Here is a 16,335-nt window from a genome sequence, read left to right as displayed (position 1 = left end):
CAAATTCTACTTTGGCAGGTGTTTTCTTTCTGCCCACTGAATATTTTGTTCCATTGTCTCTTGGCTTTCATTGTTTCTTTGAGAAGTTACCTCAAGTCATGCGGTTATTCTTTTGGCGGAAATGTGTCTTTTCCCCTCTGGCTCCTTTTAAGATTTTCAGGTTGTCTTTGGTTCTCAGCAGTCTTAGTGTAATATACTTTGAAAGTATCCTGCTTGTGTTTCTTTGTGATTCTTGAATCTGTGAATTGATACATTTTATCAGTTTTGGCAAAATTCTTAGTAATTCTTTCTTCAAATATTGTTTCTGCCACTTTTTACTAACTCCTTCTGCATCTCCAGGCTGGAAAGGATAACCTTTTCCTCGCGTTTCCTGCCTTACATCTCTTACCGTGGAACCACTGTGCTTCTTGTCCCAGTGTGCCTCCTTCTGGATGTTTTCATCTGATTTTTCTTCCAGCTTTCTCTTCAGCTACATCCAGCCTATTGTCAGCCATTTACACTGGATCTTTAATTTTGCTTATTTTATTTTTCAATTTCACATGGATCTTTTTCTGATGCTTTAGCTCTCCTATATGTTTAAATTACTATTTATTTTTATTATGGTTTGGCTAATGTTTACTTCTTTTTGCATACTTCTGACTTTTTAATTAATATGCTGCATTTCATATTAACTAGACCGTGTGAATGATTTCGGTGGTACTGTGATCTATAATTTTGTTTTCCTCCAGAAAGAATTTATATTAATACTTGCTTTCTGGGAGAAAGGTAATGTTGTATCCCTTGATATTGAATTTTAGTTACACCATTGTCTACATTTGGATTCTGATCACATTAAATCAGGATTCTTATATGCAAATGTGTAAGGGGATTCTTTAATGTTGTTAAGTTCACAGAGGGAATTCGTTGGCGATCCAGTGGTCAGGACTGCACGCTTCCACTGTAGGGGACATGGGTTCAATCCCTGGTTGGGGAAATCAGATCCCACAAGCTGTGCCGTGCAGCCAGAAAGAAAAAGTTTGCAAAAGTGTGTACAGTGCTACAACCAGCCAGTTGGACAACTGAATCTCAAAAAAGGAAGGGAGGGAGAGAGAAAGGAAGGAAGGAAGGAAAAGGGAGAAAGAGAAAGGAAAGAGAAAGCCCTCCCCCCAAAAACCCACAAAGAAAAGAAAAGACCTGGTTAAAGTTAAATTTGCCAACTTCTATGGTGTCACTGCTCCCACTGTGGCCAATTCAAGTCACCATCATGATGTCATTGAACGTGAACTTGTGAAGAGGCATGACAACTGGCTATACTATTATGTGTGTTATTGCGTGATCTGTTGCTGATTCATTGGTATGCATTTTGGTTATTTTATGCAATAATTGTTCAGAATATAGACGTTATTTTAACATTGCACTTTGTTTTCTGGCCCAGTTATACAGTTGTCTGTTTCCCCCTGCCAGTTTGCTGTGCTCAAAAACATGTGGCCCTGTGTAGTCTGTTTCAAAAGAAAGTCTGAGATTGGTGATAGCCCATGGAAATGTCTGTTGGACTCTTTGGTGACCTGAACTTGTGTTAAAGGGAGTTTCTCTTATCATTTTAGGCATTTTTGTTGCCTTCCTGTGACATAGCCGTCACCAGAAAAGTAGTTCAAGTGTACAGAAAGTGGATCCTGCAGGACAAACCTGTGTTCATGGAGGAACCAGACATAAAAGAAGCTGCCCAAGAAGATGCTGAAAAATTAGGATTTTCAGAGACTGATAACAAGCAGGTAATCTTTCATCACTTGTTGTCTGAGTTGGCAGCATCTTATTTTAGCAAAATCTTCCTGCTCAGTCAGGGGCCGTAGTCAGTGTGACACAGGCAGACTGTTCCTTTGTTGTCAACTCTGATGCTCTCAGGGAGGCTGCCTCCGTGCTGTCTCCAGGGTCCTTCACCACCTCCTAACCTCAGGCTCGGCCATGTGTGCACGGCAGCTTCTTTCTTCATTATCGCAGAAGAATCTTTGAAGAAGCCAGTATACTTTGCATGTCTCTATTGAAGACTAAAAGCGTCACTGCCTTACTGTTGATATGCTTAAATAAATGGTATTCACTAAACTGGGCTTCCCAAGTGGTGCTAGTGATAAAGAACCTACCTGCCACTGGAGGAAGTATAAGAGATGTGGGTTCAATCCCTGGGTTGGGGAGATCCCCTGGAGGAGGACATGGCAACCCACTCCAATATTCTTGCCTGGTGAATCCCATGGACAGAGGAGCCTGGAGGGTTACAGTCCATGGGGTTGCAAAGAATCAGACACGACTGAAGTGACTAAGCACACATGCACGCATTTGTTAAACTAAATTTAGAACGCTTTGGAGACTTTCCTTGTTCGGCAGTCCATACCAGCAGCAGTCCAATGTAACGCACTTGAAAGGACGAACCCCGTGTGCAGTCTCCACTGGGAGCCTTGTTGCAGGGCTAGGTGGTGTCCTTGGACGGGGGTGCTGGCAAGGTGGACCTTTTACTCCACGTTAGATTAAGGGACAGGTGGGATAAACCCAAAACGACAGAGTGGGCCTCTGCTTGATGCACAGAAGAAACTTAGGTTATACAGAGATTGCTGGCATGCTATTTAGACATCTAGTCTGAGAACTACTTCTAAAAGTGAATGTTGCCATGGCAATTAACACCAAACATTGAAAAAATACTTATAACCAAAGGTATATCACTTTTCAATGTCTATATTAATTCCACAATTTGATTTTTTTCAATATTGGTAAAATGATTTTCACAACTAGTCATGAGGTCAAAGCAAATCAACAGTCATGTTCATTCAGTGGGTTGCAGCATCTATTTCTTTAGCACATACTGAGCACTCAGTACTATTTTAGGTGATGGATGTACAATGGTGAACGCAGTGGAAAAGAGGCGTGCATGTAAAACCTGTAATCTCATGAATTCTTATGAACGTAAGGAATTAAATACTTTTCCCACTCTGCTGACTGACTGTTGTCCTCCAAAGACCTCTTCTGAAGGTTCTGGCCACAAGCGGTCTTCCAGTTGGGGACGGTCCTACTCCTTCACCAGTGCCATGAGCAGAGGGTGTGTGACGGAAGAGGAGAATAAGAACGTGAAGGCCGGGGCCCAGGCAATGCTGCAGGTACATGCCGGCCGCAGATGGGAGGGCCCCCAGCGGAGTCAGTTTGAAGGTTTTGTTTATTGGGGGTAACATCGTTATAAAGCTTAGTGATTGTCCTAGCTATGGATGAGTAAACAGCCCTTAAATTCTCATCCTTAATTTTCTTCCGGATTACCCACCTTCAATTTGTAAAGTTTTTTTTTGTTTTTTTTTTTTTTTTTAGTCAAAGGAGACATCTGAACTGATTACAGTTTTCTGAAAGGGATTGTTATACAGTGATTGCAAAATGACTGAGATTTAAACTCAATGACTGAGATTAAAAAAAATCACTGAGATGAAAAAGTAGAGAGTTACCTTAGAGAAGGGAATGGCAACCCACTCTGGTATTCTTGCCTGGAGAATCCCATGGACAGAGGAGCCTGGCAGGCTATAGTCCATGGGGTCACAAGGAGTTGGACACAACTGAGCAGACTTACTTGGATTCTAATTTGTAAGACAAGCTTGGTGATTATGTAATAAGTTATATGCGTCTTAAAAATTGCCTGTGTTTATGAAGAATGTGGATTAATGCTGTGATTTTTACACATTTATCTGAATAAATATATGAACTAGCACCAATACCATTTGGGAACATTGGAAAGAGCAACTTTGCCTATCACTGAGTCTCCCCAGACTTGGAGACTTTATCTCAAAAATAGGGATTGGGGCATTATCTCTTGGGTCCCATCCAGTTTGAAGGTGGTCAGAAGTATAAGTGAAAACACAGGGTCACTCTCTTTTCCTTGCTCCCTGGCCCCCCACCCTCCTCCCCATATCCACATTCAGCTGTCCAGTTAAGCCTCCCATGCAAAGGCCAGGCGTAGGGTCTGGGGAAGGTAGGCATGGATGTGGCATGATGGTACCCAGTTTTCAGTGATGCTGTGTTTGTCATCTGTCTCTTGAGATGATTCCTTGTCATGGGATCCTTTTGGTTTTCAAGTTAATTAGCAGTTTCATATACTGTAATTACAGGTCTTCCCTGGTAGCTCAGCTGGTAAAGAATCTGCCGGCAGTGCTGTAGACCCTGGTTCAGTTCCTGGGTCGGGAAGATCCCCCACAGAAGGGATAAGCTACCCACACCAGTATTCTTGGGCTTCCCTGGTGGCTCAGATGGTAAAGAATCCGTCTGCAATGCAGGAGACCCGGGTTCAATCCCTGGGGTGGGAAGATCCCCTGGAGGAGGGCATGGCAACCCACTCTGGTATTCTTGCCTGGAGAATCCTGTGGACATAGGAGCCTGGCAGCCTACAGTCCGTGGGGTCACAAAGAGTTGGACACGACTGAGTGACTAAGCACAGCATACAGCACTCACTGTAACTGATGGATTTTCTCCTTTATCATTGAAATTCGGCAAACAGTCTGAAATTAGCTTTTAAAAAATCAAGATGATTTTGCTTGAATAGCTTCAGAGAACGTTGGCTCAGCCCATCAGTATCATCTGTACACCCACTGGAGGAAGCTCACAGGAGTCCCTGTCCTGCCCCTTCCTTCCAGCTCACTGCCCAGTTGCCATGGTTAGCCATCCCGCAGTCAGCCCATAGGGTTGCAAGCGCCTGTTTTTTTCCCTGAGTTCAGGTGAGTTATTTCTTTTCTAGAAGAAGTTAAATCTATTTATATGAACCAGGAAAAATATTTCAACTTGAAAATTTTTTTCAGTTGGGATTTAAACAGCTGTTTTTGTTCTCATTTCATCAAGTACCTTGGTCCTTGACTTGGTTAATTAGGAAAAAGCAGCCAAATGGAAGTTTGATAAGAAGAGACTGTGTTATAGTTGCTTCTGACAAGTACAATTTGGATATATTAGTTTTGTTGATTTATTTTTTTCCCTAACTGATACTAATATGGTAATAAATACTCAAGGAGCTGGCATTTTTTTAAAAGACTTTTTTTTTCTAATGTGGACCATATTTTTAAAAGTCTTTATTGAATTTGTTATAATATTGCCTCTCTTTTTTTTTTAATGTTTCAGTTTTTTTACCTCAAGGCATGTGGGATCTTAGCTGCCCAACCAGGGATTGATCCCACACCCCCTGCATTAAAAAGTGAAGTCTTAACTAGTGGACTGCCATGGAAGTCCCTAGCTTGCATTTTTGATGTTTTTTTAAAAAGTGAAATTAAAGAAGTATAATATATGAAGACTTCTCACTTTGGAATTTGCAAAGGTTTAAAATTCAATCAAGAAGCCAAGTACATGAATTATAAAAGATCTGTATTGCAATATACCATCTATGGCACACTTTTTAAAAAAAAAAAACATTGTCACTCAATCTGCTATAGTTTGTAAGTCTAAAGGTTCTTTTCTTTCTTTTTTCTTATGTGAAGGCTAGTAAATTCTTCACAATTGGCTGTTATCATCTATTATCAACTGTTATAGTGCTTATTTTGTGATTCTTCCTAGAAGATTGAGTCATGATACATTTTTAATCTCACATAAAATAATCACAGAGGCTGTCAGCATTTTAGTTTGCCCTCTTGACTTTTGAGTGTGTTCATTTCCTCTGGTTAGTTTGTGCATCTGTTTTGAGATGTTGTATTAAATGGATTTCATCCACAAGTGAGCCAGCTCTGCTTGTCCCCAGATCCTTGGTGTTTGTGCTGTTGAACAGAAAGGAGAACCAAGAGGGACTGTAGCTCTAGAAGGTGGAGAGGATCCATCCTTGTCACCGAGTTAATAGCTCAGAACGTCCTGACTCGAGGGGTCAGAGCGTCATCCATGTAAATGATAGCACGTTATTCTGTTGCAGCAGAGCAGTGGCTCCCTACAGGGCAGCCTGGACCCCTGCTTCTCCCACTTCTCTACTGATGGTTCAGTTCAGTTCAGTTCAGTTGCTCAGTCATCTCTGACTCTTTGCGACCCCATGGACTGCAGCACGCCAGGCCTCCCTGTCCATCACCGACTCCCAGAGTTAACCCAAACTCATGTCCATTGAGTCAGTGATGCCATCCAACCATCTCACCCTCTGTCATCCCTTTCTCCCACCTTCAATCTTTCCCAACATCAGGGTCTTTTCACATGAGTCAGCTCTTCGCATCACTGATGGTACAGGACAGGAAACTTGTATCCTAAAGGTATGAGGCAGAGCACAGGGCACTTGGTGGACTGCCTACATTTTTTTTTTTTTGATGTCTCAGTTTTTATCCTAAGATTCCCTTGGGGTTTGTATTCTGTGGCATTATGTGTTTCTCATATTGGAAATCCATGTTCCTGGAAGATGAGCAGTGTTGGCCATGTGCTTTTGCCTGCTTGCTGTCTGCTCCTTGGGTGGCACGAGCTGCCTCCTGTCAGCAAGGCCTTCAAGTCAGCAAAGGTGGAGACTCGGCGAGAATCAGCTCATTCTTTCCAGCCACTGTCTGACCACTCTGCCCCTGCCTTCCCTGCCCACCCATCCCCTACCCCACCAGGAATCTTTACCCACAGATGATGTTCCTGTCTTAGAGGATGCCAAAAAGAAATCTCCAGAAGCCTTTCTGACTCAAATGTTTCCAAAGTTGCAATATTAATGTGTGTGTGCGCTCAGTTGTGTCCGACTCGTTGTGACCCCATGGACTGTAGCCCACCACACTCCTCTGTCCATGGGATTTCCCAGGCAAGAATACTGAAGTGGGTAGCCATTCCCCTCTCCAGGGGAAATTCCTGACCCAGGGATCAAACCTGCATCTCCTGCATTGGCAGGTGGATTCTCTACTGCTGAGCCACCTGGGAAGGCCCTAAGTGATAGCAGTTATTTTTCTAGACAAGGTCTTTCAGATGTCAGTATTAAATCCATTCTAAGGAGTGAACTGTGTGTTCTAAGGGGTGAACTGAGGCTTTCCAGGTGGCACAGTGGTAAAGAATCCATCCACCTGCCAATGCAGAGATACAAGAGATGTGAGTTTGATCCTTGGGTCAGGAAGATCCCCTGGAGAAAGAAATGGCAACCCACGCCAGTCTTCTTGCCTGGGAAATCCCATGGACAGAGGAGTCCATGGCGTTGCAAGAGTCAGACACTACTGAGCACACACACCAAAATCTGTTTACTTGTATGTTCTCACATAACACTTGTTGGTTTTAAGGTATTTCTGACAAATGCTGCAAACGTCTTTTTGCTGGAGCCATGTGTGGAGGTTCCCATGCTCTTGAAGGAGCAAGTTGATGCCTGCAAAGCTGTTCTCATTATTTTTAGGCGCATGATAATGGAGCTGACAATGAATAAAAAGACCTGGTGAGTGTATTTTCAATTAATTAATATCGTAAAACATATGTTCCTGTTTTCAATGCAATAATTAAAAATGTGAAAGCCTCCACTTATTAAATAGCTTTACAAAGAGAACCATGAGATAGTAATCAGTCTTTTGTAACATTTTGGTGAATTATGAAGGTAAGTATCCAGTACTTTGATTGTTCATTTGTTTTCATTATTGGTTTTAAAAAAAAAAAATTCTCAAATTAAGAGTAAGCTGTTCTATGATGAAATAGCAGATTCTTAACTGTCATCAAGCAAGTTTTGTGCAAAAGCAGTAACTGGTTGATAATATCATAATCCATAATCCCAGGAGGGTTGGCTAATTGCTCCAAAACACTTTTAAGCTGATTTTATTGCTGTAAAGTTGAAGTTTTAAATTCATTTTGGAGAAATGATGGATTTAAGTGATACATTATCAGAGTGCACTCAAATACAGTGGCGTCGTGAAATAAGCTCGTGTGAAGTGTTTTCTTCCTGCTTGCTGGTTTTTTGTTTGGTGTCTTTGTGTTGATGATACCCCAGAGGTAAGCAGTGCATGAGAGTTTCCTTGAGGGGTGTCTGTGCATCCCCCCAGCCCATGGGGTGCTCCCGGGGTTCTCAGCTCAGACAATAGCCTTGGAGCCCATCACCCCTTCCTCTTCCCTCCTGTGTGAGGAGGGTAGCCTCGTAATAATACTTCTGCTTCTTCAGTCCAGTCCTTGCAAGTCTCTTCCGCCCAGGCAGTGCCCCGCTGCCGCCTGCCTGGCCGCAGTCAGCATCCTCCCCACCGTCAGACCCCTAAGGGGCACCTGCTCCCCCAGAAGTGCTCGGGGTCCTCATTACCGGCCTGTGGTCTGGATGATGGAGCCGGTGCTCAGGGAGCCATGGGAGGGTCTGTCTGGGGAAACCACAGGGATGCGGCAGGACTGAGCCGGCAGGACCTCCAGGGTATCAGGTCCAGCCCTTCTCTTTCTCAGGGGAGGAAGCCAACTGGGCAGAACAATCACAAATTCAGGAAACCCCAGCGTCAAAAAAGGATCATTCTAAGCTGTACCTTCTGGGGTCATCTTTCCTAGACTTTTAAACTTTTAAACCGAGAAGCCATCGTTAAAACATTACAGGGGTGAGCAAGGCGATTTTAACAAGAGGTCACAGCTGTGTCAGTGATGAAATTTTGAGCGATGCTGACAGCTTTCAGCTCAAATGCCTACCCCTTTGACCAACTGTATCAAGTGTTTTTGATGCTTTTCTTTCCTTTGAAAACTCTTATGAGTTCTGTGTACCAGTGTATCAGCAATATTTAGGTATTTTTGACCATCTTTTTGAGGGTGTAGGAAATAAAGTGAAACAACTCTCTGTTTCTTTTTTTTTTTAACTCTCTGTTTCTTTAATAATTCAACGATTTCCAGATAAAAGTATTTTAAAAAGTCAAAACATTGGTATAGATGAAAATACTCACCAAGAAAAAGTCCGCAGAGTATAGCCTGGGATGTGATCGGTTCCCCCAGCAGCAGACCCTCCTGTGTGTTGCAGCACCAGCTAAGCCCTGAATTCCCTCCCACCGTTCTTTCATCCAGTAAATAACTTGGGTGCTTTCTCCTCTGAGGATGGAGGGTGAACTCAACAGACCAGGTCCCTGCCCCTTGAGAGGCCTCGGTCCTCATGGGCCTGAGAGATGTGAGGAACCCAGGGGCCAGGTCAGGTGGGTCCAGCAGTGGAGCTGGGGTGGGCAGTGTGGAGGCTGGGGAGGCCTCTCTGAGTGGGGCTGGGAAGGAAGAACTTCCCCACGGGGAGGAATCACAGGTCGCAGGCTTGGTGGATCCCAGGCAGGATGAGACGGCAGCCAGTGTGGTGAGGTGGATGCTGGGCAGTGGGCGGGTGGGAGGGGGCAGCCAGTGCCCAGGGCCCTTGGGCTGCAGGGAGACCGCTGCCACCTCCGCCTGTGTGCGAGAATGTGACGCCACCCGATGTACGTGTCTGTCACGGGAAGGAGAGAGAGCGCGTGGAGCCCAGCCTCTGTGGCCCAGACCAGGCTGTAGCCTGGGAGGTGCTGGGAAGTGACTCCGAAAGAGGGGACAGCTTGTGTGGGGCCGGGCAGGTGTGTGAAGAGATGAGGACGAAGTAGGAAACGAAGAGACAGGAAGAGCTGCCCACCCGCGCTCCCCCATCCCCAACCCACCTCTGCCAGTGTTTCACAAAACACAGAGGAGCAAGCGGAAGTCAGAGCTGTGAGCAAAGAATTTGCCAAACCAGAGGTCATTTTGCACCCGCATTCTCTTCCAGAAGACTCTGTGTGGGAATGTTGTGGTTCCCAAGTTTTCTCAGGTTCAGAGGTTAAACCTGTCCCCGTGTCCGTGTCCGTGTCAGTCTAAGCCTCCGTCGGGACTGTGTTTTTGATAGCAGTGACTGGGACTGGGGTTTTATTGGAAAGTTACCATGTTTCTTGTTCTCAGTTTGCCGGATGGTGTGGAAGGGGCTCTTTTTCTTTCTCTTGAGCATCACAGAAGGCACACAGGCAGAGCTGACCCTGGGTGCAGCGCTCCAGCTGTGACCGGGCCCTGGGGACCCTGGACAGGGTGGGCCACAGGCTGGCCCCAGCCCTGCAGCATTCCTTCCCTCGTCCTCATCAAAGTCGTCGGCTGCTCCAGGCGTGTGTGCATAGGCCCCCCTGACCCCAGAGCTCTTCTCCTGAGCCTGCAAGCTCCCTGGACTGGGGCCAAGTGGGCAGGCTCAGTAGAGCAGATGGGAAATGGGTGCCTACAGAGACTGGGATGGGAGTCAGACAGGGTCACCCACAGGAGGGCAGGAGACTCTAGAGTAGCTGAGTGGGATCCAGCAAGGTGTTCAGAGAAAACACTGTTTCGACATGCAGAAACGTGAGAGCAGTCTAAAGGAACCGAGACTTGAGATCTCATTATCTGACCTGTACCCATTCTTGGTTTTATCACTGATGAGGAGAAAGTTCCAAGGATGAACAAGTGATTCATGCACAAGACCTTGAACAAGTAGTTAAAGGGACCTGGTGATTTCTCTCCCTTATGCAGACGATAACCTGCTCTCTGTTTCCACGGCACCTGGGGAAACACATGAAGGATGTAACAGCTATAAGAGAAAAACGCCCTCTGGCTGTGTGAGAGAATTTGTCACCGTATCACAAAGTTGGACCACAAAGAAAGCTGAGCGCCAAAGAATTGATGCTTTTGAACTGTGGTGCTGGAGAAGACTCTTGAGAGTCCCTTGGACTGCAAAGAGATCAAACCAGTCAATCCTAAAGGATATCAGTCCTGAATATTCATTGGAAGGACTGATGCTGAAGCTGAAGCTCCAATACTTTGGCCACCCACTGTGAAGAATTGAATTGTTGGAAAAGGCCCTGATGCTGGGAAAGATTGAGGGCAGGAGGAGACGGGGATGACAGAGGATGAGATGGTTGGATGGCATCATGGACTCGACGGACATGAGTTTGAGCAAGCTCTAGGAGTTGGTGAAGGACTGGGAAGCCTGGCGTGCTGCAGTCAATGGGGTCGTGAAGATACAACTGAGTGACTGAACAGCAACAGAGGGCCAGGATAAATAACCTCATGATATGGAAAGGAAATACGTGGGCTTTCTTCCCCGAAGACTGCTGCCTATGCAGAGTTCTATCTTGAGAAGCCTGGCATGCTGCAGTTCATGGGATCAGGAAGATACAACTTAGCAACTGAACAACAGCAATCACAACGGGAGGTGTTATTTCCTGTCCCTAGTGTTTTGTACTCTTTAAAGACCTTTCACAGAAAACCCCCTTCTCCGTGGAGTGCTGTGATGGAGGTGTGGTGACCACAGTCTTCAGCGGTAGAGGTGGGCAGTGCTGTGCAGAGTCGGAGTCTTCCAGGCAGAAAGCTCCACGGCCTGAGCACCCAGTGGTGACCTTTCCCAACCCTCCTTCCTACCTGTGGGAGTGCTGTGGGGCTTGGCCACCTGACACTGCCGGCTGCAGCCCTCCCCGGAAAGTCCACAGTATTTTCCGTCACAATGAAAGATAGGCAGACCTCTCAGGTTAGGTAAAATCATGGATGTGAAAATGTAAGAGCGCTGTGTAAGTTCACCTAAGCACAGCTCTCTGCTGAGTGCCTTCAAGGGCTGATATATCTGGAGGAACAGCCTCACCCCCATTTTTACAAGGGGAGGGAGTCAGGCTGGGGTGAGACCCTTGTGGTCCTATCTATTGATTTGGGCATAGGAGGCATACTTGTTGAACCAAGGTGACTTAAAGTAGTTTATTTTGATAAGTATGGTGTTCATTCTGTAATTGGCATTCAGATACTTTTGAATTCACTTCAGTTCAGTTCAGTCGCTCAGTCATGTACAACTCTTGCGACCCCATGGAAGGCAGTACGCCAGGCTTCCCTGTCCACCACCAACTCCCGGAGCCTACTCAGACTCATGTCCATCGTGTCGGTGATGCCATCCAACCATCTCATCCTCTGTTGTCCCCTTCTCCTGCCTTTAACCTTTCCCAGCGTCAGGGTCTTTGCATCAAGTGGTAAAAGTATTGGAGTTTCAGCTTCAGCATCAGTCCTTCCAATGAATATTCAGGACTGATATCCTTTAGGATGGATTGGTTGAATCTCCTTGCAGTTCAAGGGACTCTCAAGAGTCTTCTCCAACACCACAGTTCAAAAGCATCGATTCTTTAGCGCTCAGCTTTCTTTATACTTTTAAATAATGTGTAGTTATCCATTTTGCTGAATTCTTACGAGAATTTCATGTACCTATACGTGTAGGTGCTTTGGAGGTGTGATTAATAACATGAACTTTTATTTTGGGTGGCCCAGGGAACAGATGTTGCAAATACTGCTCAGGATAACAGAAGCTGTCCTGCAGAAGCCAAAGGATAAACAAATCAAGGACTTGTTTGCCCAGAGCTTGGCAGGGTTACTGTTTAGGGTAAGTCTTTTTTTTTTTTTTAATTAAAACATTGCAAATGTAAGAAATGAATTGGATTTTTTCAGCAAATCAGTTTTAATTATTGAGAATTTCAAGAGTAAAATTGGACTGCCTTTAAAATGTTCCTAGAAATTTAACTAGAAAATTTCCTTCTTGAATGTTCTTGAGGGTTGTAATCAGTCTTTATGATTAGTGCTGGGCCTTTAGGCCTTCCCACCTTTCTGCCATCCGCTTCCTCCTTTGATTTACTTAAGGCTGCTACAAGTTAGGAAGACAACAAGTGCTGATCGTCTTGGTCTCGGGCCAGGTAGATTTGAAGAGGTGCAGGATGGACAGAGCACGGGTGTGTGGGTGGGATGGAGACATTCAGATAGGAATGCAGGTGTGAGGGCTGTCAGCGTGCTTAGCGATTGTGTTTAAAGCTGCAGGACTGAGTGGGATCACCTGGGGAGAGGGGATGTGTCAGAGAGAAAGAAGGCCATCTCCCTGATGGTGGAGGTGAAGGGTGGCGCCCACAGGACGTGCACCAGGGAGCAGATAGAAAGGTCGGAAGCCAGCAGAGACGTCTGGGCTAAACTGTGAGCAGACATCCCTGGAGCCGTGAGAATGGGGACCAAGCCCCAGGTGGAAGGTGGGCTGGCAGAGGGTGGAGTGAGTGTGGAAGATGGATGAGTGCGGACAGTTCTTTCAAGAAATTTGCTTCGAAAGGGAAAGAAAGGGCTGTAGCTCTAGGGGGCATCAGGGTTCACAGGATTCAAGGGAACTTTGTGAGCTTTTTGTGTGTTTTTTGTGCTTTTTTTTGCGATAAGGAAAAATTGGATCATGTTTCCATGCTGATGGGTGGGAGCTGGGGAAGTTGGATGGGCAGGGGGTCCAGGTGACGTGGGGGTTAACAGAAGTGCAGAGGTTGAGGAGGAGGCTGGGAGCAGGGAGGGGGGCATGCTCGGGAGAGCAGGGCCCCCTCGGTGCCCGTCCAGCACCCAGGGGAGGAGCTGAGCAGACTGGGGCCTGGAGGGCAGAGGGTCTGCATGAGTCATCTGCTGCAAGTCAGGTAGGAGTGGGTCAGGTGGAGGTTTACCTGTGGGAGAGGCCCCTGCAGAGATGGGGGCAGGAATGTCTCAGAAGACAGAATAGGCTCCCCAGGTCCCGCCAGGACCAGCCTCGGATACTAGTGTCGTTTCGAATCAGTATCTGTTCAAAATGATAACTGACTTCACAGTAGCTCAAGTCTTGATTGCCACTGATCAGATTCATTTTCAGAAATTAAACTCAATACCCTAAAGCACATTTTACTTTAAAATTCATTTTACTAATAATAGTAATTTTAAATATTTTGTCAAAAGCACACTTCTTCCAAGTGACAATTGAATTCTTTCATCGATCGATTGTTTTCAGACACTCATAGTGGCCTGGATCCGAGCAAACCTCTGTGTGTACATCTCTCGGGAGCTCTGGGACGACTTTCTCGGGGTGCTGTCTTCCCTCACGGACTGGGAGGAGCTGATCCACGAGTGGGCCAGCATCATGGACTCCTTGACAGCTGTGCTTGCCAGGACCGTGTACGGAGTTGAGATGACCAATCTACCTCTGGACAAGTTAAGTGAACAGAAGGAAAAGAAACAGCGAGGCAAAGGTATTCCATCTCTGGCTCCTCTGGTGACCCCGGGTGTCTGAGCTGTGTGTATGCATGTGTGCTAAGTCACTCTAGTCGTGTCTGACTCTTTCCGACCCTATGGACTGTAGCCCACCACGCCCCTCTGTCCATCGGATTCTCTAGGCAAGAATACTGGAGTGGGTTGCCATGCCCTCCTCCAGGGGGTCTTCCTGACCAAGGGCTCGAACCTACGTCTCTATGTCTCCTACATTGCCAGGCGGGTTCTTTACCGCTAGCACCACCTGGGAAGTCCAAGGCTGAGTAGGAGTGTGTATTAAACCCCAGGCAGTCATTGCATGGAATTGCGTCAGCTGTACCAATGGTGTCTTTTTAACAGTGGCATTCAGTCGCATATCCTAGCTCTGTGTCCCCTTCCGAAGGATGATGGATGGAAGCAGGGGCTGTGGGGGAAGGAGGAGGGAGGAGAAGGACTGAGAACTGTAGTGATAGCAGTGTGGGGGGGGCACCGTCTCTGCCGTCACCCTCACAGGAGGCTGTGAAATCCATGCCACTCTCCCCACGTCACAGACCCAGACACTCAAGGACAGAGTCCATAGTGATCGGCTCTTTGGGGGTCACACAGCTAAGAAGTGGTCAAGCTGGAAATCAAAGCCAGACAAGTCCCACTCAAGACACCCCAATATTTGTCATCTTTTCTGCTGCCTTTCTAGGGAAGGTGGAGGATTCTGAGTGCTTCCCATGGAGTTGTTTAGCTTTGTTCTGTTTCAGGGTGAGAACTATTGTGAGACCTGGAGTCAGATCCAGCTGGGAACATCAGTGATGGTGTCTGTTGAGATGACACTTTGGAAGCGCATCCTCGTTACGTTTTTTAAGGCTGTGACACAGTCCTTGGATTAATTTCCTGCCCTCCAGCTTATTCTGTAACCATTTTGAGTCTGCTCATAGAAATACATGTAATGCAATAGATAAAATATGTAAGGATTCTGGGACAGAATAAACAGTGTTGGAGCCCCAGCAGGTGGATAAAATGCAAGGATGCAGGTGAAGAGCCTCGGGGCTGCGTGGGGAGGCAGGGAGGGGGCAGATTTGACTCTGATCATCAACAGGGTAGCATCAGAGCATCACCGAGGGCAGAAGGTGTAAACAGCCTACCTGCCTGGCTTTTCCAGGTCCTAGGATCTGAGAGGAGTTTTTCCTCCAAAGACTCCCAAAGGGCACGTTATCTGCCATGGTCAACTGCAACCTCCACAGTGGTCTTAGCGTAGGTCGTGTCAGTTAGCTTTGCCATGTGACAAAGCACCCCAAAATGTAACGGCTTCAAATAACGCTGTTTATTTAAATTATGATTTTATGGATTGGCAGTCAGGATTGGCCTCCCTGGGATGGATCTGCTGGCCTCACAGCTGCACCTGCTGTCAGCCGGGCTGTGACCTGCTCACAGCTCTGCTATCGGGCTGGCTAGCTGTCAACTGCAGTAGTGGAGGTGAAGGGGCCAAACACGCTTCCTCACCCCTGCAGGCTCGCTCAAGGTATTCACCTAATGGCTTAGGGTTCCAGGAGCAGCAGGAGGGCAAGCCCATTCTCAAGTGCATTTCAGATCTCTGCTTGGCCAGTGTTTGCTGCCAAAGTATGTAATGTGTTGAAGCTCAGAGTCAGTGGGGGAGAGGATGACAGAGGATGTGGGATACAGGAAGTGCGAACCAATTATAATGATTCATTAGCCGCAGAGACATGTAATTAACATGACTGGTTCCTAGAGTGTCTCCACTGCCGTCTGTGAGTAGCTCCCCGGGGCACCAATTAGTAAGAGCAAGTCAGTGAGAAACCAAAACTAGCTAGTTGAGGTCCAGGGCATTCCAGTGAAATTGTCCAATCCCAGTTTAGGTTTAGACTGTCTACTGCAGTGATGTCTTTACATACTTTAGGCAGAAGATCCTTTTTTTCCCTCCCTCACTGAAGCTATACAGAGCCCCTTCCTTAAAAAAATATACAAGAGTGGAGATATGGGATGAAGTCAGGGCAGGGAGCCCAGAGTCTGGGCCCTGGGCCGCTGTAGTGACCTCTGTAGCAGCTCTGAGGGTCTCTGTGTAAACCCAGAGTCCAGGAGGGTCAGGATGCTTCCATCCAAGAACTTGATTTCCTAAGACTGTGGCTCTCAACCCAGCAGAGTCTACCTGACGAGGATGCCTTTCAGGATGGAGGGAGTGGCTGAGACAAAGTAAGGATCTTTTCAAAACTCAGCACATTCCCCTACTCCTCAAATTCTTATAATCCTCCCTCCCTTTGAACCCCCAGAATATTCTCTTCCCTCCCACCATGTGAACACAGATTCATAGGCTTGTCAGAGATAAGCTTGTTCTGGGAGGGTAAACAACTTAAAAAAAAAATGCTATTTATGGACAGATACAGAACAAATTTGGTTATTTACTTAATGACCATGACAAATATT

The 16,335-nt window shown here is 46.3% G+C and overlaps 1 protein-coding gene across 5 annotated transcripts in view; it reads left to right on the top strand.

Annotated features, from left to right (window-relative positions):
* Positions 1 to 16,335, top strand: part of RALGAPA2 (Ral GTPase activating protein catalytic subunit alpha 2) — a 271,302-nt gene that overhangs the window by 75,254 nt on the left and 179,713 nt on the right. For all 5 annotated transcript variants that reach the window (XM_043882987.1, XM_043882990.1, XM_043882989.1 and 2 more), the window contains exons 11-15: positions 1,584 to 1,751; positions 2,985 to 3,122; positions 7,194 to 7,342; positions 12,160 to 12,271; positions 13,667 to 13,904. In XM_043882987.1, coding sequence (XP_043738922.1) covers positions 1,584 to 1,751; positions 2,985 to 3,122; positions 7,194 to 7,342; positions 12,160 to 12,271; positions 13,667 to 13,904 — 805 coding nt within the window. The remainder of the gene's footprint in view (positions 1 to 1,583; positions 1,752 to 2,984; positions 3,123 to 7,193; positions 7,343 to 12,159; positions 12,272 to 13,666; positions 13,905 to 16,335) is intronic.

Source organism: Cervus elaphus, chromosome 23 (assembly GCF_910594005.1).
Source record: "Cervus elaphus chromosome 23, mCerEla1.1, whole genome shotgun sequence".
NCBI lineage: Eukaryota > Metazoa > Chordata > Mammalia > Artiodactyla > Cervidae > Cervus > Cervus elaphus.
This window is presented reverse-complemented; position numbering and strand designations above follow the sequence as displayed.